Source organism: Xiphophorus hellerii, chromosome 21 (genome assembly GCF_003331165.1).
Source record: "Xiphophorus hellerii strain 12219 chromosome 21, Xiphophorus_hellerii-4.1, whole genome shotgun sequence".
NCBI classification, from domain to species: domain Eukaryota; kingdom Metazoa; phylum Chordata; class Actinopteri; order Cyprinodontiformes; family Poeciliidae; genus Xiphophorus; species Xiphophorus hellerii.
Genome location: NC_045692.1, coordinates 24,481,589 through 24,507,808, shown reverse-complemented (window position 1 = coordinate 24,507,808; position 26,220 = coordinate 24,481,589). Strand labels below are relative to the sequence as shown.

General features: G+C 40.1%; 2 protein-coding genes and 1 long non-coding RNA gene across 16 annotated transcripts in view; 1 reads left to right on the top strand and 2 right to left on the bottom strand.

The window, feature by feature from the left end:
- Window positions 1-26,220, bottom strand: part of LOC116712080 (NACHT, LRR and PYD domains-containing protein 3-like) — a 612,764-nt gene that overhangs the window by 478,985 nt on the left and 107,559 nt on the right. The window lies entirely within an intron of this gene.
- On the top strand, window positions 15,283-16,587 carry LOC116712204 (uncharacterized). Its single transcript, XR_004337473.1, has 2 exons — window positions 15,283-15,515; window positions 15,907-16,587. It is a non-coding gene; the product is annotated as an uncharacterized LOC116712204 (long non-coding RNA).
- Window positions 20,284-25,914, bottom strand: LOC116711772 (NLR family CARD domain-containing protein 3-like). The gene is made up of 3 exons (XM_032551273.1): window positions 25,907-25,914; window positions 24,188-24,191; window positions 20,284-21,471 (listed from the first exon to the last, which is right to left on the bottom strand). Exons 1-3 carry the CDS (start codon window positions 25,912-25,914, stop codon window positions 20,284-20,286), a joined length of 1,200 nt encoding a protein of 399 aa, XP_032407164.1.

Here is a 26,220-nt window from a genome sequence, read left to right as displayed (position 1 = left end):
TACACAGGATGCTGCATCACAACCAATCTGATATCAATGTTGTTACCATGGAAACAAGAACTAATTCACAAGAAACATCAGATTTCTTCCTCCAAACGTACAAGCTGAGATTTAACTGAAGACCAACAGGTCAAAGGTCAATGCTGCTTCAGTTAAAATGGTGGAGCCAATAACAAATATTCATTTTCCAGGTTTTACTCTGAACCACATCTGGAAAACATGTCAGACTCTTCTAGAAAAATCATCACAAATGAAATGGATCTGGATTTTCTAACTAAATAAATTCATGTGTGCTACAACATATTCTTTGATTTGGTCAGATCATGACAGTCTTCCTGCCAGCAGAGGGAGCTACAGGACTGAGAACAGATGAATACAAACTAATTCCAGGCGTTGTTTCAGATATTGAAGAACTGTTGGAGTCATGACTAAAACTGTGAATGTTGCAGATCTTTAAGGTTGGATCAAACATTCACAATCCTTGTATTTTATTTAAATGTTTTGATATCTTTTTAATGCGCTCCCTCACATACACACACAGGCTGGATTGAACCCTGCTGCAGGTGGAAACTATTTGCAGCATTTTATAGAGAAAGTCTCCTCCACCAGGGCCCAGATGTGACCTCTGACCCCTCAGTCTCTGTGTTGTGTTCTGCCATCTTTGAACATGGAGTCTGTGCTCTCTGCAGCAGCTGGTCAGATGTTTAAAGCCAGCAGGTTCTCCACCTTATGCTTATCCTGGATTATTTAAAAGTCTTCCCCACTGCAGGGCCTTGGCTCCTGGCTCTGCTGACCAGCAGTCTGTCCTCTGCTCTGGTTCCTCTAAACATGCATGAGTCCAGCCTCTGTTCAGAAACACACTCTGGACTCCTCTGGTCTTCATCATTAGAGGACGATCTCTAAACTCACATTTCTGTCAGAAATCCTCCAGAAGGTCGACCACCACCAATTAATGGCAGATTTGACAGAACAAAATATTTTAGAGGTTATACAATCTGGTTCTAAACATTTGCACAGAACAGAATCAGCATTAAGAATTTCTTAATCAGCATTTCTTATTTTTTATACACTCACTTTGTAAAGGTATCAGTGGTTCTTGTATCTCTCAAAATTAGAGGATCCAGATGCTGCTGCTGGTCTTTTAGCTGCTTCCTGAATGTCTGACATCATTTCTTGTGTTTCAGCCACTCTGCTGTGCTCCCTACTGCCAGGGAACTAAAATGTAACTGTTTCTGTTGGACTAAGCTCTAATATTTCAGATCAGATTCATTTTAAATGTCAAACTGATTCCTGATGTTTCTACATCTGCTCATCTTTACAGGGTTAATAAAGTTTGTGGTTTTATCAATAATGGTTTATTGATCATTTACACTGCTCAAAAAAATAAAGGGAACACTCAAATAACACATCCTAGATCTGAATGAAAGAAATATTCTCATTGAATACTTTGTTCTGTACAAAGTTGAATGTGCTGACAACAAAATCACACAAAAATCATCAATGGAAATCAAATTTATTAACCAATGGAGGCCTGGATTTGGAGCCACACACAAAATTAAAGTGAAATAACACTACACGCTGATCCAACTTTAATGTAATGTCCTTAAAACAAGTCAAAATGAGGCTCAGTATTGTGTGTGGCCTCCACGTGCCTGTATGACCTCCCTACAACGCCTGGGCATGCTCCTGATGAGGTGGCGGATGGTCTCCTGAGGGATCTCCTCCCAGACCTGGACTAAAGAATCCGCTAACTCCTGGACAGTCTGTGGTGCAACGTGACGTTGGTGGATAGAGCGAGACATGATGTCCCAGATGTGCTCAATCGGATTCAGGTCTGGGGAACGGGCTGGCCAGTCCATAGCTTCAATGCCTTCATCTTGCAGGAACTGCTGACACACTCCAGCAACATGAGGTCTAGCATTGTCCTGCATTAGGAGGAACCCAGGGCCAACCGCACCAGCATATGGTCTCACAAGGGGTCTGAGGATCTCATCTCGGTACCTAATGGCAGTCAGGCTACCTCTGGTGAGCACATGGAGGGCTGTGCGGCCCTCCAAAGAAATGCCACCCCACACCATTACTGACCCACTGCCAAACCGGTCATGCTGAAGGATGTTGCAGGCAGCAGACCGCTCTCCACGGCGTCTCCAGACTCTGTCACGTCTGTCACATGTGCTCAGTGTGAACCTGCTTTCATCTGTGAAGAGCACAAGGCGCCAGTGGCGAATTTACCAATCCTGGTGTTCTCTGGCAAATGCCAAGCGTCCTGCACGGTGTTGGGCTGTGAGCACAACCCCCATCTGTGGACGTCGGGCCCTCATACCATCCTCATGGAGTCGGTTTCTAACCGTTTGTGCAGACACATGCACATTTGTGGCCTGCTGGAGGTCATTTTGCAGGGCTCTGGCAGTGCTCCTCCTGTTCCTTCTTGCACAAAGGCGGAGGTAGCGGTCCTGCTGCTGGGTTGTTGCCCTCCTACGGCCTCCTCCACGTCTCCTGGTGTACTGGCCTGTCTCCTGGTAGCGCCTCCAGGGTCTGGACACTACGCTGACAGACACAGCAAACCTTCTTGCCACAGCTCGCATTGATGTGCCATCCTGGATGAGCTGCACTACCTGAGCCACTTGTGTGGGTTGTGGAGTCCGTCTCATGCTACCACGAGTGTGAAAGCACCACCAACATTCAAAACTGACCAAAACATCAGCCAGACAGCATAGGTACTGAGAAGTGGTCTGTGGTCCCAACAGCAGAACCACTCCTTTATTGAGTGCGTCTTGCTAATTGCCAATAATTTCCACCTGTTGTCTATTCCATTTGCACAACAGCAGGTGAAATTGATTGTCAATCAGTGTTGCTTCCTAAGTGGACAGTTTGATTTCACAGAAGTTTGATTTACTTGGAGTTATATTGTGTTGTTTAAGTGTTCCCTTTATTTTTTGAGCAGTGTATCATCAGAAGGTCAGAGATGTGGATGAACATCATTATTTAGTGAATTAAGCCTCAGTTTGTCTTGGACATAATGACATTTTATTAGATTTTATATCTGATTGTTACTAAATATTAAGACATTAAATGATCCTAACATCAGAGTTTTATCAGCCTTTAGTCTCCAATCTGACCTTTGACCTTCTCTCTGCAGGTGTGGTTGGTGTCTGTGAAATGAATGATGTGATTGGTTGAATGTGATGGTGGGAGGAGGAACTGCTTGTGCTTATATAAAACAAAGAAACTTTAACTCGAACAAACCATAGAAGAAGAAAGCAGACTTTACCATGAAGACCCTCAGAGTGGATCAGTAGATAATCAACCATCTGTCTGCAGTTTAGTGGCAACACAACTTTCACATCAGAAACATCAGATCCAGACTAAAACATGGTTTCTTACATTAATCGTTGTGTTCTGCATTCAGGATTCTGTAGGAAACCACAGAGCTCCTTCACTCCAGAATCTTTCAGGTTGTTGTTGCTCAGGTCCAGTTCAGTCAGATGGGAGGGGTTAAAGGTCAGAGCTGAGGCCAGAGAAGAACAGCTGATCTCTGACAAACTGCAGTCGATCAATCTGAATAAAGAATAAAAGATGTGAGCTGAAGCCAACAGGATGCAGATTAAAACTGAAATATGAACAAATTAATAATAAAAATGTAGAAAATTAATTTCACTGAATGTAAAAGTCCCAGAAACATGATGAACTGATGTTTAATATTTGATTCAGTAAAAGTGGTTTGTAGAGTCCAAACCAGCAGAACAAGAACATGTTATTATGACGTGTTGTTAGTATATTTCCGTCCGGCCTTCATTGGTTCTGGTCGGGAATTAAAATGGACTTTAAGAACCAAAGTGTGACATGAATGCAGCAGTGATTGAATGGAAGCAGCTCATTTCCACAGTGACCTTTAACCTTCTATTGAGTGGAACTGACTGATTTATCTGGAGGATCAACAGCTGCAATAATTACACTTCACTCATTCATAAACACATGAACACATGAGTGGAAACTGAACTGATTCTACCTTTTATATTGTTACACAGGATGCTGCATCACAACCAATCTGATATCAATGTTGTTACCATGGAAACAAGAGCTAATTCACAACAAACATCAGATTTCTTCCTCCAATCGTACAAGCTGAGATTTAACTGAAGACCAACAGGTCAAAGGTCAATGCTGCTTCAGTTAAAATGTTAGAGCCAATAACAAATATTCCCTTTCCACGTTTTACTCTGAACCACATCTGGAAAATAATTTCAGACTCTTCTGCAAAAATCATTACAAATGAAATGGTGCTGGATTTTGTAACTAAACAAGATGTGTGCTTTTTTTGCCATATGAATTTGTTTATTTATTACATATTTGAGGCTTTTAGCATTTATCTCTACAGCTTAGTTCTTTAACAACATGAAACTTTGATTTTCTGTTTCACAAAATCACAGAGGTCCATTTTGCTTTGGCAATAAAAATTGTTTTCAAGAAAAGCATAAAAACGTTTCTTGAAAACAATTTTAGAGAAACATCAACAGAAATGATTGCAACAGATATTTTCTGTTGAAATGTTAATTTTTTTTAGTAATGATCATCTTTGTTTACATTTAAAAAGAAAAACAAAGAAACAGAACACGGGGCGTGCTGTGGTGGCGCAGGGTGTTAGCACGCCCCACGTTTGGAGGCCTTAGTCCTCGACTCGGACGTCGCGGGTTCGACTCCCGGTCCCGACGACCTTTACCGCATGCCTTCCCCCCTCTCCTCACCCTCTTTCCTGTCTGCCTACTGTACAAAAAATACGAGCCACTAGCGCCGCAAAAACTCTTCGGAGAAAAAAAAAGGGAAAAAAAAAAAAAAGAAACAGAACACAATATATTATAAAGTGTGCCAAGTGAGTAGCTTTCAACAGTAAATACATTGGTATAAAAAACAAAAAGAATAGATAGAAGATATTACAGACATGACACATTAAAATATTCAGAGATCTACAACATTCATGTGTTGAATTAGTCTTGGAAATAGTGGATAAATAGAGTTCAATTTTCTTAACCAAAACTGCAAAAAAAGGTGAAGATGATGAAAATTTATGTTTGTGAATATGAAATTAGCCAAATATAATAATTAGATTGATTTCCAGTCTTTTGTCTGCATTAATATTCCTACCATGAAAGCCAAAAATAATGTGCTCATACCTCAGGGAACATTTAGTATCAATATTACAATTTATAAAGTTATTACATTCTTTCCAATATTTTCTTGTAACATGGCAATTCCAGAATAAATGACTAATTGTTTCTGGATGCTCTTTGCAGAATTTACAGTTGGGGTCTATTGTTTTAATATATTTCATCATGTATTGATTAGTAGGATAAATTCGATGTAACAGCTTAAAAGAGACATCTTTTATTTTAATTTTTTATGAAAAGTTTCTGATGATGAGTCCACACCTTTTTCCATAGTGAATCAGGGACAAAATACTTCCAATAGAAAACAGATGAAAGTACAGAAATAATATCTTGTTGAAACATGGCTCCTTTCATTTGTGTTATTCTTACAAGTAGAAGAAAAACATGCTTTACCAACGGTGGTATCAGTTACATTTAACAAGGCCTTATATTCATCAACAACATTATTTCTAAAGAGTTCACATATTTCATTATGTGAACTCAGCATAAAACACAATATCATAGTCTTTAGAAGTTACAGCGAAGTTATACTTGAGTTTGAATTCACTGTAACTGAGCAAACACCCATTTTTGTTAAATAGCTGACCCACCAAAAGGATTTTATTGTTGAACCATTTAGGATAAAATAAAGATTTATTTTTGTGAAGGATGTATTGATTATTCCAGATGAAGAATTTATGGGGAGAAAGATTATGTTTATATGTAAGAGCCCATGAAAGAAGTGCTTGTTTGTGAAATGCAGAAAATTTTATTGGTATTTTCTCTACATTATAATTACAGAGGAGGAGGAAATTAAGACTCCTACATTGGATAAAATGTCATTTGGGAAAGTATTCCAAAGGGAGGATGGACTTTATAGAAATGACTTTAACTAATTTATTTTGAATACATTATTTAGAGTTGTGAAATCTAGAAAATTCAACCCTCCTTTTTCATAAGAATTCATTACCACTGATTTTCTTAAGTAATGTATGCAAATTTTTACAGTGGCCCTGAGGTGCAAACCACTTCAACAAAATCAAAAACACTGCAACATTAACAAAACAGAAAGGGTATGTCCCAGTTGGACACCTGAGAAATTGCTGATTGGACAATAGGCATGAATATATATACACTGAGTTCTACTTACGCCACCACCATCTTGAAAGTGGCAGTGGAGAAAACGTGCTGCGTGGACTAGTTTCTACTGTTTTACAGTACAAAGTGGGCCCACTGCCTTCACCTTTCACAGGTAAGAATTAAAGATAATAATAATGTAAATTTACGAGCAGAATTTCTTGACTTTGTGGCCAGTACTGTATATTTCCATGTTGAAACAAACTTCTAAACAACAGAGAAATATTTCATTTGTAACTAAATTGCTCCAGTTAACTACTCTGACTCTTTTCTTAGCTTTCTAACTTTTTTTATACTGTGTAGTTTGTCTAAAGAGGGAGGTGGAATGAGAAGCCTGTAATGGGTGCTTTTGCCGTTTGTTAATTGTTGCCATGGTTACCTAGAAGTTGGCAAGACAAGTTGCTGTTTGTGGTCAAACATGGTTACTTTAAGGTATATTGGTTGTCTGTAAGATGTTTCTTTTAATTTATCTAGATTAAAATAATTTGTTTGATATAAGAGCAAACCTGAAGTGGACTGAAAGTCCATTAATCCAGAGAGCAGAGGGAGATCAAGGGATTTCATCAGGACAGGTCCATAAAGATCAGAGCTGGCGCTGTTTTTCTTCAGACTTCTGTTTCCCAGCTCATCTCCACAATGTCTGTGTTTAGATGATAAGTCGATATGGTGGTGATATGTTTTTTTTTCCTAAATGTGAATGAATCAGGGATGTATTTTCTATTACACTGTTAGATCATTTTTATCATTGGCTAATTTAACCTGTGGCTAGCCAGATATCTCAGAAGGCCCAGTCACCGAACTGCTCCCAGTTTGACCAGCAGACTGAACCCCTGCCTGTGCTCAGTGTTAGCAGTACAAGATAAATAAATTTGTAATGTACTGTGCGCTTTTTTCTTTCATTTTTTATGTATTTTAAGTGAAATATCTAAATTTTAAGTATTAAGGTATTATGACAGTTTATGTAAAGAAATTAAAAATAATTTAGATTTCGTTCACACTGCTGTCTATAGCACAGTTGACATATTAAAATGTAATAAATATTTTTTTAAAGTAAAAATATGTAGCTAAAGTTTGACAACTATTATCAAAGTTTGTCTTTACAATAAAATGCCAAAAAATTTAAATGAAGTTAAAAAAAAATTCATATCTTGAAATAGCAAATGCACATTGAATTATGGAATTGTGTTAATATGTTCATGAATGCACCACTGTAAAGGTGTGTGTGTATGCGTGTGTGTGTGTTTATCAATAAAAACGATTTATCAGAATCAGCTGTATCAAATGTAATTATTGTGCCCCAAAACACTTAAATAATCACATCAAAAAGTTCAAAACGTTGTCCGTAGTTTGCTTTTTTCATTCCTATATATAATAGATAAATCTTTATTATCATTGTCACAAGGACAACGAAATTTAAAAGGTGCCATCAGTCAGTGCATATGCTTAAAAACAAAAAAATAACTGTCTCACAATTCACACTCAATGTAAGAATTAACAAATAACTGGTAAAAAAAAACAAAAAACTAATAAATAAGAACAGCCACATTCTCACATACATCATTCATGATGATTAATGGTTGTTTTTGATTGCATTTAGTTTTGTTATTGCTATTGGGTAGAAGCTGTCTCTGAGATGGTTGGTTCTGGTTCTGGTTGCTCTGTATCTTCTGCCTGAAGGCAGGAGTGTGAACAGAGAAGGTCCGGGGTGAGAAGTGTCCTTTGTGATGTGTTGTGCTTTTCTTAGACAGCGGTCGCTGTGCAGGTCCTCCAGTGAGGGGAGAGGGCAGCCAAAGATTTTTTGGGCTGTATTCACAACCCTTTGGAGAGCTTTCCTTTGAGCCGTAGTGCTGCAGTTATACCATACGCAGATACAGTAGGTCAGTATGCTCTCTATGGAGCACTTGTAGAAGGACACCAGCAGCTTCTCCTTGATGTTGTTCCTCCTGAGAACCCTCAGGAAGTTCAGTCTTTGCTGGGCCTTTTTTATCAGCTCGAAGGTGTAATAATGTGAGAGATTGTGTCAGTGACATTCATTAACATAAAATACTTTGCAGAACGGCACTTTACAAAGTTTGGTCCATTTACTTGTCTTAGCTTGCTGGCAGATAAGCCACTTTCAATATGGCGGACGCTATAACGCATCACAACAACGGGCCAAACCGCTCAAGCGATAACTTCTGGTTCATAAGGACTGTCATCCAATCAGCGATTTCTCAGGTCTCCAACTGGGACATACCCTTTCCATTTTGTTAATGTAGTAGTGGTTCTTAATGTTGAAGTGGTTTGCACCTCAGGACCACTGTAATTTTTCCACAGGAAATTGAATAACATTTGGCCAATAGATTTTATAGTTTGGTTGTCTGAATGCAAGAAGAGCACAGAATAAGTGAGCTGTGATATTCCCTCTGCTTTAGATAACAATACCCATCCTCTAAGGCTTAGATCTCTGAAGCCATAAATTGAGGCGTTTTTTGCTTTTATCAGCTAAGGGAGCAAAATTTGATGAACACCTTTCTAAGTCATTCCTATGAATGACTTAGAAAGATAATTATGCCTAAATAAGTGACACTTTCTTTGACAGGAATATTACAGAATCTAAATCACAATCTTTAACTGGTAGAAGTTCATATTTGTTTATGTTCAAGTGAAGTCCTGATACATGAGAGAAAGTTTGGATTAAATTTAAAGCAGGGGAAACTTGACTGCTATCTCTTAAAAACAGAGTAGTATCATCAGCCAACTGACTAATTTGTATTTCTTTACCAAAAACAGAAATACCTTTAGGTTGATTTATAGAAATGTAGTCAGAAAGAATTTGAGTAGCTAAAAGGAAGAGATAAGGAGAAATTGGGCAGCCCTGCCTAATTCCTCGATATAGGTTAAATCTAGGGGAGGTGCCATTTTGTAACTTGACAGAGCAATTAGCGTTACTATATAATGTTTAAATTGTATTGAAGAAAAAAGGACCAAATCCAAATTTATGAAGAAAACTAAAGTTAAAGTTGTGATTAATGGAACCAAATGCTTTATAAAAGTCTAAAAAAGACTATGAAGCTATTATCAGTAATTAATTCTGAATAGTCCAGAATATCAAGAACAAGCCGTATGTTATTGGAAATGTGTCTATTTTGCAGGAATCCAGATTGTGTTTCTCCAATAACTGTATTTAAAACTAATTTAAGTCTTTTTGCAAATACTGATGCCAGGATTTTATAATCATTATTTAAGAGACATATAGTTTGCTAATTATCAATAAGTAACTTGTCTTTTTTGGGCTTAATTATAAGGGTAATGATCCCCTGATTTAAAGTAATGGGGAGAAAGCCTTTTTCAATGCTTTCTAAGAAAACTTTAGCTAGAAAAGGAGCAAGTTGATCACCAAACTGCTTGTAGAATTCCCCTGTTAATCAATCTGACCCAGGGGATTTATTGTTTTTTAAATGGTTAATAGAAGAAATAACTTCATTAATTGTTAGAGTAGAATCACAAATCTCACATTCAGAATCAAGTTTTTGTTGTGTATTGACAGAACTCAAGAAGACTTCAGAGTTTCCACTTGTTCAATCAAGAGCATAAAGTTTACTGTAAAAAGAGGAGACATAATTTGCAATAATGTTTGGATCAGAAGATACTTGCCCATCTATGTTTAACTGTTGAAGTGTATTGGATTTAGCTTGGTGCTTTTCTAATAGATAAAAATAGGAGGAGTTGCATTTGCCCTCTTCCAGCCATTTTAACCTTGATCAGACAAAAGCTCCTTGTGCCCTGTTTATGTAAATCTCATCCAGCTTACTTTGTAAAGTGGCTAAATTTATTTTATCAACATTTGACAAATCTGAGACTTTTTTGGAGAGCCTCATAATTTTGTTAATTATTTTATTTTCTTCAACTTTCCTAGACTTTTTAAAATTGGAATCAGTTTGTCTAAGGAACTTCGCAACCTCAAATTTAAAAAGCTCCCAGATGTACCCATATTTATTTTCAGTATTAGCTTTGTCAAAAAAATAAGAAATTGAATGGGAGATTTTTTGTTTTACTCAGTCTAACTTAAGTAAAGAGTTGTTTAGGATCTAGTAGGCTTTCCTATTATGTGAATGGTTACCAATTTATCACAATTTATATTGCTTTATGATCTGTGAGCAGAGTGGGAAGAATATTGACAATGATGTTATTGGCTTTTAAGGAGTCAGATACTAACCAGCAGTCTATGTATACGAGACTGTTTAGACCAGGGGTGCCCAAAGTCGGTCCTCGAGGGCCGGCATCCTGCACGCTTTAGTTCTCTCCCTGGTGGTAGTAACAACCTTTTCAGCATGTCAATGTTCTTCTTAGGCCTTCTAACAAGCCATCATTTGATCCAGGTGCGATAAACCAGGGAGAGAACTAAAACATGCAGGATGCCGGCCCTCGAGGACCGACTTTGGGGATCCCTGGTTTAGACCCATCATTGTTACTCCAGGTGAAAGTGGAGTCCAGTGGATATTTTTCTCTCCATATATCATTTAAATTGTATCTCTGCATGAATGATTTAAGAAGACTGTTTGAATTTTGAGTTCGAGGTGGCCATTTGTCCAGTTGATTATCTAGAATCATATTAAAATCCCCTCCTATAATAATACCGTATTTTCCGCACTATAAGGTGCACCGCATTATAAGGCGCACCTTCAATGAATGGCCTATTTTAAAACTTTTTTCATATATAAGGCGCACTGCATTATAAGGCGCATAGAATAGACGCTACAGTAGAGGCTGGTGTTACGTTATGCATCCATTAGATGGAACTGCGATAAAGGGAATGTCGACAAAATAGTCAGATAGGTTAGTCAAACTTTATTAATAGATTACAAACCAGCGTTCTGAAAACTCCGTTCATTCCCAAAATGAACAGCTGTTGCTTCCTCCACTTCCACACCATTGATTGTTCATGTTAAATTCTCTCTGCTGCTCTGTGGGTTCTTTGCACCTCAGTTTAATGATGTACATCGATCCGAAGCCCTGACAAGTAAACTGGAGAAATGTTTTAAGATGTTCGCCTCGTTATACACAGATACAAAGGTGAGTTTTACTTTCTTTAAACTTTGTGGCTAACATTAGCTTTAGCTTATGCTAGACATTTTTCTTGTAAAAATGTGCTATTTAAGTATCTAAACATTTTTCATCATTCATTAACGGACGTTTTTACCTTATGTTCAAGTATATTACCTGCGTTTATTGTCAGTGTCAGAGACCAAGTAACGGGGATTTTACGGTTCAGGCTTTTTGTTTCTGAAACACAACAACCCCATAGCTTAACAGCTTAACTAGCTTAACATTAGCTCTGGTGTCAGAGTTCTAGTTCAGCTGACGGTTCAGGTTCAGAGTTGTTGCTTTTAGAAAAATATGGCCGTGTTCCTTAAGGCCTCCGTGTTACTTCGCTTTATTAGTTTTGCATGCTTCTTGTGAAGCAGGACGGTGTTTACAGCAGTGTGTACAGGCGGATCAGTAGCTCGGCTGTCTGGGTCTGGTCTGCTCTCTCGTTCCCATAAACTCTTTTTCAGGCTGAATACAGAAGTGATTCCATGGAAATAACACAGGAAGCTCCTTTACCTTCTTCTTTAGGCTGAAGAAGCTGATCCGAAGTGAAGGCTGTAAACTTGGTGTGCAGCGTTAGCTTTAACTGGTAGCAACTAATATTTACAAGCCACCGTCTTCTTAATTCAGGACCGCTTGGAAATTCATGAAAACTTAAAAGCCCATTATATTAGGAAGACAGCAATGTTCATAGTATTGTTTTATTTGCGTCTGAAATAAGGCTTTGTCTTTTCTAGCTGTCATGGTAACTCAAAGTGAAAAAAGAGAGCCGCATTTGCGCATGCGGTTGTGACGTCAGCGCGGCAGGTGCAAAGAGCCCATTCCCGTGTTCTACTGTGTGACTGATCGCCTTGAGCTTAAACTCTGCGTTGTAAGCGTGTCTCTTAATAGGAGCCATTTTGGGGTCTTTACACAAAACCCAGCGTGCACCGCTGGCTGCATCGGCGTCTGCTTTCCCGTTTCTTCTTCTACGGGGAAAATAAAGTTGGCGTCTGCTTTCCTCCGTTTCTTCCTCTACGGGAAAAATAAAGTCGGCGTCTGCTTACCGTAGTTGCGAGACCTGTTGTGGTTATTGTTATTGGTCCATATATAAGGCGCACCGGATTATAAGGCGCACTGTCGGCTTTTGAGAAAATTGAAGGTTTTTAGGTGCGCCTTATAGTGCGGAAAATACGGTAATCGCATTAGGAAATTTATTTAGACCATTAATTAGATTATTTTCTATTAGAAAAAGAAGTTCTGAATTTTCACGTTTTGAGTTGTAACCATAATATTAATAGTAATCAAAATTTGATTGCAATATGATAATATCATGAATACAAAGTGTCCCTGAGAAAAACACTTATTCAAAAGGATGTCGCCATCAAATGTGTTTTTTAAGGTAAGTGTGCCATCTGAATGCTGGCTACCATGTGATGAATATATATTATCACCCCATTGACTTTTCCAGAAATTGATGTCGTCACTAGTGGAATGTGATTCTTGAAAGAAAAACAGATCTGTGCTTAGTTGTTTGGAAAAAAGAAATAAGCCTTTTGGTTTTGTGGCATTTTTTAGCCCCTTGCCATTTAACAAACCTACAGATAAAGACAGATTTATATAAAAAGCATAAAAGGTTTATGTGTGTGTACTGTGTTGCTTTCAAACTATGCACCTATTTACAGATAAGGTGGAAAAAATATACGTAGTTTTATTTTATTAACACTACTTATTAGAACATTTAAATAAAGTAAGTAAATTGCAGCATTCTTAAATTTAACTATGAGCTACCACACAAGTGAACATATATCTATATATTTTGTGAACAAAATTCAATAAATAGAATATGGATTTAGAATATCAGATCCCAGAGCATACTCTTGTAGCACTAAAAATCCTCATCTTCTTCCAGATGTTAGAGGTGGAGCTGTGTCAACTGCCGTCTCCTCTGCCCATTTCAGTCCACAGGAAGGCAAACCTCTTTACCATTCACTTAGGCTCAGGCACCAACGTAGTATTTAGTGAATTAAGCCTCAGTTTGTCTTGGACATAATGACATTTTATTAGATTTGATATCTGATTGTAAATATTAAGACATTTAATAATCCTAATATCAGGGTTTTATCAGCCTTTAGTCTCCAATCTGACCTTTGACCTTCTCTCTGCAGGTGTGGTTGGTGTCTGTGAAATGAATGATGTGATTGGTTGAATGTGATGGAGGGAGGAGGAACTGCTGGTGCTTTTATAAAACAAAGAAAATTTAACTGGACCAAACCATAGAAGAAGAAAGCAGACTTTACCATGACGATCCTCAGAGTGGATCAGTAGAATATCAGCCATCTGTCTACAGTTTAGTGGCAAGAAAACTTTCACATCAGAAACATCAGATCCAGAATAAAACATGGTTTCTTACATTAATCGTTGTGTTCTGCATTCTGGATATTGTAGAAAACCACAGAGCTCCTTCACTCCAGAATCTTTCAGGATGTTTCCTCTCATGTCCAGTTCAGTCAAATGGGAGGGGTTGGAGTTCAGAGCTGATACCAGAGAAGAACAGCTGATCTCTGACAAACTGCAGTATTCCAATCTGAATAAAGAATAAAAGATGTGAGCTGAAGCCAACAGGATGCAGGTTAAAACTGAAATATGAACAAATTAATAATAAAAATGTAGAAAATTAATTTCACTGAATGTAAAAGTCCCAGAAACATGATGAACTGATGTTTAATATTTGATCCAGTAAAACTGGTTTCTAGAGTCCAAACCAGCAGAACCAGAACATGTTATTATGACGTGTTGTTAGAATATTTCAGTCAGGCCTTCAGTGGTTCTGGTCGGGAATTAAAATGGACTTCAAAATTTAAAATTGTTTAATATCAGAAACAAAGTGAAGGTTGGTTTATCTCAGGTATCTGGAAGAAACCTATGACTCTGTTGAACCACCAGGTGGTGCTGCTCTGCTGGTGATCATGTTCTCAGTACTTTTTTCTAAAGTAAAAGTATTTACTGAACTATGGGGACAGTAAATACTTGGAGAACTTATTCTGGTTTTTTCTAGACCAGGGATCTTCAACTCCAGGCCTCGATGGCCGGTGTCCTGCAACCTTCAAGACCTGAGTCCCATCATGAGGTCATCAGCAGGACTCTGGAGAACCTGACTGCGTCCTGAGGGACAATTCATCATTTCATTCAGGTGTTGAAGCAGAAACACCTAAAGGTTTCAGGACACCAAACCTGGAGGCCTGGATTTGAAGAGTCTTGGTCTAGAAGGCGATTGCAGCAGAAGGCTGCTATGCTGCCTTCTGTCTACCATGACAACAGCTCAGCCAATCACCAACAAGCAGACATTGTGGTCCATCTACCTGGTGACATCCCAGCACAGGATGGACAGGAGAGACAGAGGACAGTTGGAGACGAGGACCAGATGTTTGCTGCAGTGAGGACACAGGCCTTCTTTACCACTGATCACATCTGATCATAACTGATCAATTCTAATCCATTCTGATAATCAGAAACACAATGGAGGAACTCTGAATCAGCTCTAAAGTTTCTGATCAGTGACGTGATGATGCGTCTCTGAGCTTCATCAGATGAGGCCCCTCGTCTCTCAGTTCAGCTCATTTGACTTATTTTTGTTCATCAGTCCAAAACATTTACAGTGAAAAATACAGATCAATATTTTTAGTCTGAAAAGGGAAAATAATTCATTTATAAAGCAAAAGATTTTAGAAATTATATTCTGACATTTTGAGAGCAGATTATTTTTAAAGAAAACATTATAAATGTGAAGATAAATAAGTATTAAAGTATCAATGAAAGATTTCATAGGATAAACAGAGAAAACAAACCTCAAACTCTTTACTTTACTGACTGAACTCTCCAGGATCTCAAACAGATGATTCAGTTCAGAGTCTGTACTGGTTCCAAATATGTAGATCTCACTTATTTCCAGTTCAGTCAGATGTTGGTTGGACTTCAGAGCTGAAGCCACAACTTCACATTCAGCCTGTCTGAGTTGACAGCCACCAAGTCTGTGATTAGAGAAGAAATAATGTCAGTTCTAATTAAACCAGATAATCTATAGAAACACACATAATAACACTGATATCATCAGATGAACATCTGGTCTTCACATCAATTTACTGAGTTTGATCATTTCATAATTAACATCATGGTTCTGGTTCTGTTCAAATCTCCATTTAATAGAGAAGCTGAGCAACAGGGCCAAATAATTCAGGCTTCATCTTCTCAGAACAACTGACGTCATTCACAACAAACACCAAATTGGACAAATATAAGTATTCAACAAACAAATGGCTCCTACGGCGACAATTATCTGGAATTAAATTAATTGTCTATTATTTTTTAAAATTAGTTTGGTGCTCTCTGGTATCTTGCTTTGAGCTCAGAGTCCCAGAGACTTTTCCTCTATCAAACATGCTATTTATTTTTCTCTCTTATTTAGTGGAAATATTGATATTGATGAGACTTTCTCCAAAATGATAACCATTTTCAACCTATATAGCTCCACTGTTGAAAATGAGAAGCTGACATTCAACCGGTCCAAATAGTTCAGGCTTCATGTTCTCAGAACAACTGAAGGTTTTAGCTGCGGCCATCTTGGCTGCCTGTTAGCAAACCTCCCTGTTTCTTCATGCTGAGCTCTGACTGCTGCAGCAACAATCTGGATCAGAAGATCTTCATCACATGACTTTAAAACATGATTCTCATTGGAAGATGAAGGAACGGATGAAATCAGTGGAGCTGATATCCTAACAGACCCAACATGGTGGAGCGGATGGTGATGATCAGAAAATCATTTCTATTCATTCATTTTCTAGAGAAACTTCAGCTTCTAGGATCCTGGTTCCTCTCTGTCTCCAGCAGCCAATGACTGAGAGGCAGGAGAAACTCTGGAAAGGAGGACAATTCATCTGACCAATCAATGATTTTATTAAATATTAAAACCATCTGCAGTAAAACAGCAGAACTCAGTAAATATCTTCAGGTGTCCATATTAGGATCTAACTGTCTGCTGGATGTAAATGTAATCAAAGCATCTTCATCTGGATCCAACATCCAGATGAACTCCTGACACTAAACAGTCACCAAGCTCTCCTTCCTGAGGAAACCAGGAGCTGCAGCTGCAGCCAGATGTTGAAGATCTTCTATCAGTCTGTGAAGGAAAGTTCAGTTTCCTTCACAGACTGCCCCCCACCACCTTACTATAGATATGAAATATAGATCATGATGGAAAGAACCAGATGGTCATGAATGAATCCAACAGCTCTGCTAAAAGCAGCCTGATGCTTCCAGCAGAGCTGTCCTCCTCTCTCCCCATCAGATGATCCACTGTGGCTCCCCACATGAAGCAGCATCTTTAATGGTGAACCAGTGAAAGTTCTCCCAGTAACTAGAAGAGGCTGGAATGTCTAAAGCAGGGGAGCTCAATATGTTGATTGTGATCGATTGTTGGAAGGTTTTGAGTTGATCTCGGCAGTAGATGACAAACTGAACATCAGCAGGAGGCTGAAACCAGCAAGTCCTCTTCTGACGCACTAATCAAAATATTCACTAAGATTTAAAACGTTTGAAATTTATTAAAGTATTAAAAAAAACCCAACAAAACATGTTCAAATTAATGACTCAGCAAACTAATAATCTCTGTAATTATTGTTTCAACAAGGTGTTGCACAATTCAGTGTGTTTTGGTTTCACTAACAAAAAAAGGCGACTCAAAGACCGACTGACTAGCAGAGCAGGAGTTTAAATCAGCTAATCAACCCACATCAAAGTTGCCTGCCAGACCTTCCCCATAAGGTCCGCTTTCAGCGCCATCAACGCCTGCCGGACCTTCCCTGTAAGGTCCGCCTCCTGTGCCACTGACATCCGTCAGACCTTCCCCGTGGGTTCACACCACAATACATGACAGTTTGTTTGTGAGTATACGTCATTCACAACAAACACCAAATAAGACAAATATATTTTGTTAAGTATTTAAAAAACAAATGACTCCTGCCGCAACAATTATGTGAAATTAAATTAATTGTCTAATATAAAGAAATTTGTTTGGTACTTTCTGGCATCTTGCTCAGAGTCTGAGAGGTTTTTCCTCTTTCAAACATGATACTTATTTTTGTCTTATTTAGAGAAAATATTGATATCGCTGAGACTTTCTCCAAAATGATAGCCTTTTTCAACCTTAAGAGCTCTGCTGTTGAAAATGAGAAGCTGACATTCACAAATGACATTGAAATAAAATCCACTCCAACATCTGGTTTGAGGTGATTCCTCTAAAACCTGTTGGAGGAAAAATATCCCAACTACAAAAGATGTGCTTTAACCCAACTCTTTGTTTCCTCCTATCAGTCTGCAACTTCTCATATTGAGGTCATCAAACCAAAGTTTAGATCTGCCATAACTGATTGATACCTGTTGGCCTCAGGTTTGCAACCAGTTCCTGACTATGAGAAACCAGTAACCTCCTCCCAGTGTCAGAAAGTCACTCAGGACGAAACTGCATCAGGTTTTCTACCACTTCAATATGTCAGCTATAACTGATGTATATTTGCATATAAAATAAGTCAATAGAGTTTCATTTACAATTTTTTTTTCCATTTTTTTCTCCGAAGAGTTTTTGCGGCGCTAGTGGCTCGTATTTTTTTTGACAGTAGGCAGACAGGAAGGAGGGTGAGGAAGACATGCGGCAAAGGTAGTCGGGACCGGGAGTCGAACCCACGACGTCCGCGTCGAGGACAAAGGCCTCCAAACGTGGGGCGTGCTAACCCCCTGCGCAACCACAGCACGCCCCTCATTTACAATTTTTGTGGGTGAGTGGTACATCTCAGCTGGCTGGTGAGAGAAAAAGTAGATCCTGGTCTCAAAAAGTTTGGGCACCCCTGGTCTAGAGTGTTGAAGCTCATGTCTCTCCAGGTCTTTATGGAGGACATTAAGAGCTTCAACAAAGGCTGCAGATCAAGTATTGATGAGGAAAATGGTTCCAGCTCTGGAAGCAAAGTTCTCAGAGATTTGGGGGGATCTGACAGAAACCAGGACTCTTCCAGAAATGACTTTTTCTGAAAGCAGACAACAATCACTAATTTATTTATTTAACCTTTATTTCACCAGGAAAATCCCACTGAGATTGAAAATCTCTTTTGCAAGAGAATCTTGACCAAGACTGGCAGCAGCACAGAGGTTACAGAAAAGTCCATTCATGTTGGTCTCATTTATAAACTCAGAGGAAACTAGTGGGCAGAAGAAAAGTTGGCTCACAAAGTTTCCAACTAGATTAAAGGGCAGCAACTTTGATGCAGGAGGTTATTTTAATGGTCCAAGTTTTCATCAAACCTAAACAGTGATTTTATAAAAAAAAGAGCAAAAGATCCAAAGATGTGAATTACGGGGTAGCAACCCAATGAGTGAAGTTAAAAATGTGTATGATTGACTGGATCTTTCAGAAAAAAACAGTTTTATACAATTCTATACATGAAGACTGATAAAAAGTGTAATATTTTTAAAAACTTCTAAATATTAAAAGATGCAGTAATGCTGTCCTGGAGTAGCTGAATGTTTAGATGATTGAAATAGTCCAAAGAATGAAGGAACTAAAGGCCAAAAAACGACCAGAAGCAATTTGAGCAATGAAGAAGAACCAGTGCAACAATACAAACAACGAATACTGCATTCACACAATGAAGACATCTGGACCAGTGTTGTCAGAAAAGCATTCATTGTAACAGAGTCAGACGTAAAGTGTTACTGATGCCAGACCAGTTTTTTCAATTATTATTATTTTTTACCCCTCCAGGGGCTCTTTTTTGTGGGTTCTAGAGTCCCTTTTTACAAAGTAGGCTGACAGGAAAGGGGGAAGGAGAGGAGGGAAGACATGCGGTAAACGTCGCCGGGTCCGGGAGTCGAACCGCCGCGTCGAGGACTTGAGGCCTCCAAATATGGGTTGCGCTAACCCCTACGCCACACCCAAGTTTTTTCAATTATGAGTTGCTTTTTCAAATTCAGTAGTCAGATTAAAGTTACTTATCCAAATCACTGTGCGTTACTATTTTCTTTCCTAATTTAATTTTATTTCCTCTATGCGTCTTGGGGAACAACCACCATTTCTATGCAACAGTAAGCAGAAGCGACAGAAATGTAAACAATGGAGGAAAAACAGGAACTATTGAGTTTCTGTTGTCAAGTCTGATTATTATAAGCAACTTTGGGCTTGTTTTTGTACATGAAGTCATTCATTTTGGTTTGGAAATAAGCAGAGACACATAATAAGCCTCAGAATTTGTCGTATGACGTAGAGCTTTGTGTTGCGCTCCAGAAAACTGAAAACATCGAGACTATGAACAGTGTAATAAATGTGTAAACAGCCATTAATGAACGAGTCCGTAATGTTGTCCTACTAATCACCATTATAATCATTAATATTAAGACAAGTGTCACAAATCTGTGCAGAAGGCGATCTGAGCTGTGGAGCAGGGGGAGAAGCGATGTACAGCCAATGCAGGGTCATAACACAGAACCTGGAGGCTGGAGCAGGGACTGGTGAGGGGTCTAAAATTATATTTAGAGTTTCCAGACAATAGTGCAAACACACAAAGAATATTACAGATTTTTGTGCTGTTGTAACCATTAAACAATCTCCCCTTCATTTCAACCTTTTAAGTGGAAATACATTATATACATTATTGATGTTACCGTTATAAAATAACTTGCAATTAAACATTGGCAAATATCAAGATCAAGATCAATGTAATTTTCACAGGTGGCAGAGCATTGTTGTTAGCAGCTGCTGAAAATAACTAAAAAAAGTTACTTTTAATGTAACTTAGTTACTTTCAAAATCAGGTAATCATTAATCTAACTAAGTTACTTTTTCAAGGAGTAATCATAAATCCAATTAAAGTTACTTTTTCAAAGTAAATATGCCATCAGTGATCTGGACTCACCGAGCCGTTCTGCAGTTCCTCACAGCTGGAACCAGTCTCTGTCGTCCCGATTTTGATGTATTGTACTTCTCCAGGTCCAACTCATCCAGAACCTCTGACATCTGCAGCATGAAGGCCAGAGCTGAACACTGAATCTCTGACAGTTGATTTGCTGATTTCAGGAACTGTTGAATCTCCTTAAAAACTGAGAGGTCATTCATCTCCACCAGGCAGTGGAAGATGTTGATCATTCTGTCAGGAGAGATTCTATCCGTGTTCATCTTCTTCAGATTGTTGATAATTCTCTGGATGGTTCCTGGACTGTTCTTTGTCTGACCCAGAAGGCCTCCTAAAATACTCTGGTTAGACTCCAGAGTGAGACCATGAAGGAAACGAACAAACAGGTCCAGGTGGCCATTTTCACTGGAGAAGGATTTCTCTAGGACTTTTTTCATGATGCCCTCCAGAGAAATTTCACTGTATGTTTCTCCCAGGAACTTCTTCATTACCTCTGAGTTCCTGGTGGTGAAACAGTGGAACATGTAGACTGAAGCCAGAAACTCCTGAATGCTCAGATGAACAAAGCAGTAGACTGGTTTCTGGAAGATCAGATTCTCTCTTTTGAAGATCTCTGTACAAACTCCTGAGTACATTGAGGCCTCTGTGACATCCAGACCACACTGCTCCAGGTCTTCTTGGTAGAACATGATGTTTCCTTTCTCCAGATGTTCAAACGCCAGCCTCCCCAGCTTCAGAAGAACTTCTCTGTCAGCTTCTATCAGCTCCTGTGGACTTGTCTCATGTCCTCCATGGTACTTGTTCTTCTTCCTCTTTGTCTGGACCAGCAGGAAATGTGAGTACATGTCAGTCATGGTCTTGGGCAGCTCTCCTCTCTGCTCTGAGGTCAACATGTTCTCCAGAACTGTAGCAGTGATCCAGCAAAAGACTGGGATTCCACACATGATGTGGAGGCTCCTGGAGGTCTGAATGTGGGAGATGATTCTGCTGGACAGCTCTTCATCACTGAACCTCTTCCTGAAGTACTCCTCCTTCTGGGCGTCAGTGAAGCCTCGTACTTCTGTTACCCTGGAAATACATGAAGGAGGGATATGATTGGCTGCTGCAGGCCTGGAAGTTATCCAGATAAGAGCCGACGGAAGCAGGTTCCCCTTGATGAGGTTTGACAGCAGAACGTTGACAGATGACTTCTGTGTGACGTCAGAAACCAGCGGACTGTTGTTGAAGTCCAGTGAAAGTCTGCTTTCATCCAAGCCATCAAAGATGAAGAGGAGTTTGCAGACAGCCAGTTGCTCTGCTGGGAGCTTCTGGAGTGTTGGATGGAAAACATGGAGCAGCGTGAGAAGACTGTGCTGCTCAACTTTGATCAAGTTCAGCTCCCTGAACGAAAGCAAAACCACCACACTGACATCTTGGTTCTCCAAGCCCTCTGCCCAGTCCAGAGTGAACTTTTGAACTGAGAAGGTTTTTCCAACACCAGCAATGCCGCTGGTCAGAACCACTCTGATGGCTCCATGTTGGTCAGGGAAGGCTTTAAAGATGTCATGGCACCTGATTGGAGAGTCATGGAGCTTCTGGATATTGGAAGCTCTCTCCAGCTGCTTCACTTCATGTTGGGTATTAACCTCTTCACTTTGTCCCTCTGTGATGTAGAGATCAGTGTAGATCCTGTTGAGGAGGGTTCTACTTCCTGTTACATCACTTTCTTCAGTCACACTTTCACATCTCCTCCTCAGACTGATCTTATGTTCCTTTAGAATTTGCTGCAGAGCATCTGCTGAAACAAAGAAGAAAAAACAACTGAAGTAAAAAAAAATCCCATCTGAAAGAATTTGATCTATCGGTCATAGAATAGAATAGAATAGAATAGAATAGAATAGAAGTACTTTATTCATCCCAGCAGGGAAATTACTTTGCAGTTACAGCATAGAGACAAGACACAATAACAACTACCACTGAGTAGTAGTTGTAGATAAAATAAAAAATAAAAATAAAATGCTATAAATTGTAAAAAATATGAAATGCTGTTAATATGAAAAGCAACTTAAGAGCAGTCCTCGCAAAGATTTAAAAAAATGCAGATATGTATATGTAAATATATGTACAGCAAGTGTGCCACAGTGCAGTTGTGCAAAATTGGACTGATTAGTGCAGAACAATGATTTAGCTTTTATTGTACAGTGAGATGGCATGTGGCAGGAAGGATTTCCTGTATCTGTCCCTACGACAGCGGAGCTGGAGCAGCCTATGTGAGAAGGTGCTCCGCTGTCTGTCCACTATATGGTGGAGAGGGTGCTGTTTATTGTCCATAATAGACAGAACCTTCTTCAGTGTCCTCCTCTCCACCACAGTTTCCAGGGACTCCAGCCTTAGTCCCAGTACAGAGCCAGCTTTCCTGATGATTTTGTCCAGTCTATTAGAGTCGCTGGCTCTGATGCTGCTTCCCCAACACACAGCAGCAAAGAAGATGGCACCGGCAACAACACTGTGATAAAAGGTCTCCAACATCTTGCTGCACACTTTGAAGGATCTCAGCTTCCTTAAAAAATAGAGTCTGCTCATCCCCTTCTTGCACACAGCGTCAGTGTTAGATGCCCAGTCCAGTCTGTTGCCGATTACAACTCCCAGGTATTTGTAATCCACCTCCTCCACCACTTCCCCTTTGATCTTTAGTGGCCGTGAAGGTATCTTCTTCCTTCTGAAGTCAATCACCATCTCTCTGGTCTTACTAATGTTGAGCCTCAGGTGATTCTACTCAGACCACTCCACAAAGCTGTCCACCAGTGTCCTGTACTCCCCCTCCCCTCCATCCCCTATACACCCGACAACCGCTGAGTCATCAGAAAACTTCTGTAGGTGACATGACTCAGAGTTGTATTGGAAATCAGTGGTGTACAGGGTGAAGAGAAAGGGAGAAAGCACAGTTCCCTGTGGAGCTCCTACGTCACTGACCACCACATCAGACAGGACACTGCCCAGACGGACAAACTGTGGCCTGCCTGTCAAGTAGTCAGTAACCCAGGAGATCACTGAGTCGTTGACACCCATCCTCCGCAGCTTCTCACCCAGCAGCAGAGGCTGGATGGTGTTGAAGGCACTGGAGAAATCAAAGAATGTGATTCTCACAGTGTCTCCTCCACCATCCAGGTGCGACAGTGCTCGTTGCAGCAGGAAGATGACGGCATCGTCCACTCCTAAGTGGGGCTGGTAGGCAAATTGCAGGGGGTCTAGAAACGTCCTCACCCGAGGCCTCAGCAGGGCCAGGACCAGTCTCTCCATGACCTTCATCACATGAGATGTGAGAGCAACTGGTCTGTAGTCCTCTGGGTCGGATGGCCTTGGCTTCTTGGGAACAGGAACCACATGTGATGTCTTCCACCGCAGCGGGACTCTCTCCAGCCTCAAGCTCAGGTTGTACATGAGTGCCAGTACAGGGGACAGCTGGCCGGAGCAGGTCTTCAGGATCCGTGGTGTAATGCCATCAGGTCCTGCAGCCTTCCCCTGGTGTAATTGCTCCAACTGTCTCTTAACCTGGCCTGTAGTCACCGTTAGCTGGGGGTAGGTGTTGTTGTCTGCAGTGGAGATGGGGGAAGAGCGGGGGGGCTGAAGGAGAGGTGGTGTGCAGGAGAATGCTGGTAAGTGGTTTGAACAACTTGGGGCAGTGTGGATGTGTGGGGGGCTGGTGGTGGTAGGGGAGTAGCGGAAGTGAGCTAAACCTGTTGAAAAACTGGTTAAACTGGTTTGCTCTAACCAGGCTCCCAGATGTCTGTGTGTCCTTCCCCTTCAACCCAGCGATTTGCTTCAATCCTTTCCACACATCTTTCACACTGTTCTGCTCAAGTTTGGACTCAAGCTTCCTCCTGTAGTTGTCCTTGCATGTCCTCAGTGTCTCTCTGAGTTCACGCTGGACTCTCCTCTGCTCCTCCTTATCTCCAGACCTGAAAGCCATCTTCTTTTTGTTTAGAAGTGCCTTCAGGTCGCTGGTAATCCAGGGTTTGTTGTTGGAGAAGCAGCGCATGGTCCGGGCTGGCATGACAGTGTCCTCACAGAATCTGATGTAGTCCGTGATGCAGTCAGACATGTTGTCGATGTCCTCCCCATGAGGCCCACAGAGCACATCCCAGTCTGTCGACCCAAAGCAGTGGTGTGGTAGCGGTGAGGGAAACGCAGCAGAACCAGGTTGAAAATGAAAAGATGATGTTTAATGATGAAAATAGTCCAAAACAGTCCACAAAAACTCAGGCAGCACAGCTGAGCAGAGGCCAGGGCTCAATGCCGGTAGCAACTGGTAAACGGGTGGACAGAACGACACGCTAGACAGGAATGAGACCGAGACTAGACGAGGACCTGACAGAAACGCAGAGACACAGGTGACATTAAATACACAGGAGGTAATCAGGGAACGAGACACACCTGGGAACAATTAAGGGGAAGACAGGACAACATGGAGACTCAGAGACAGAGAAACTCAAAATAAATACACAAAGAACTCAAATCACGACACTATCATCACAAACAGAATATTGTTCTATTATCAAACATCACATTTCTGCCTGTTTTGTGACCAGAATGTTCTATGCAAGTATTTAACTCACAAATCAGATCAGATGCGTAAACACTGACAGAAACAGATCCATTAAATGCTTTGAGCAACATGAACTCTTCTGCATCATGTCACTATGTGTCATGATTTAGGTGGTGAGGCAGAGGCAGCAGACCCAGGGTAAGATGAATAAGATGGTTTAATAACGAAAGTAGTCCAAAAATCCAAAAACATACAAAGTCCAAAAGACCAGGTAGCACAAAAGAAGCGCAGGGCAAATGCTCACAACTGGTGACACTGGCAGACTAGACAAACACGACGAGGACCCGACAAGGAACAAAGAACACAGGTGGGGTTAAATACACAGAGGGTAATCAAAGAGACAACAAACACCTGGAAACAATCAAGGGGAGACAGGACAACACGGAGACTCAGAGAGACAGAAACTCAAAATAAACACAGATAAGGGACAGATCCCGACACTATGTCCTCATTTTACAGTTTCTATCTGAACTTCTCCCACAAACAGCAGCTTCAGAAGAAAGGAAAAAAAGAAAATGTTTTCTACTGGAATTTTCCAGCCTTAATGAAGAAAATCTAAAGGAAAAGCTCTAAGTTGTCAGAGAAACCGCTGATTGTATCTAGTAGTGTTCACATTTAAAATGGCATTTCTCTGTCAAATACTGGATTGGATGTTTTCAAAGAGTAGTAGTTTGAAAATGATATGGAACTGATTTTGTCCTTTAGAAGTAAACAATAGATTATTAGAATTATTAGAGGGTGTTCCCCAGTGTATTATAGGCCTGGCAGGCCGCTATGCTTTACGTGCCCACCCGCCAGGTTAAGCCTTGTGTATTTTTGTTTTTATTAGAAAGAAAATAAAATGTTTTTAAAAAAAAATTTTTCTTTTTTGAATAAGCCAGAATGCAAGTGTCTCTTTTGCATTGAGCATTTCACTGGCAGGGCAGAATTATTCCTGAAAGAAAGATGGGTTTATAATTTTTACTGTTGATGCATTGAACAGGCAGTGCAGAACAATCACACCGCTGGCGCCTCTGAGTGTTGGCTGCGTCGCACACGCTGTCATGGCTTGATCTCTGTAGTTTACCTTGGAGCAGATCGCCTATATAGGCTTACCTATGTGGACATTTATATCAACCCCCTGTGAGGATGATGATCCATGTTTCTTTGTAGAATTCATCAAGGTAGGAGTCAAGTTTAAATCCACCACATTTGTGTCGATAAAGTTTGAGATCCTGGTTAACAAGTGCGTTAATGGACCCGTGGTTCAGCCCATGGAGGAGCTTTAACGTTTGCCTCGTGACTAGTGAAGCACGCATCTTTATTTTTTATTTTAGTTTATTTGTTGCACCTACACAAAGCATACCAAATG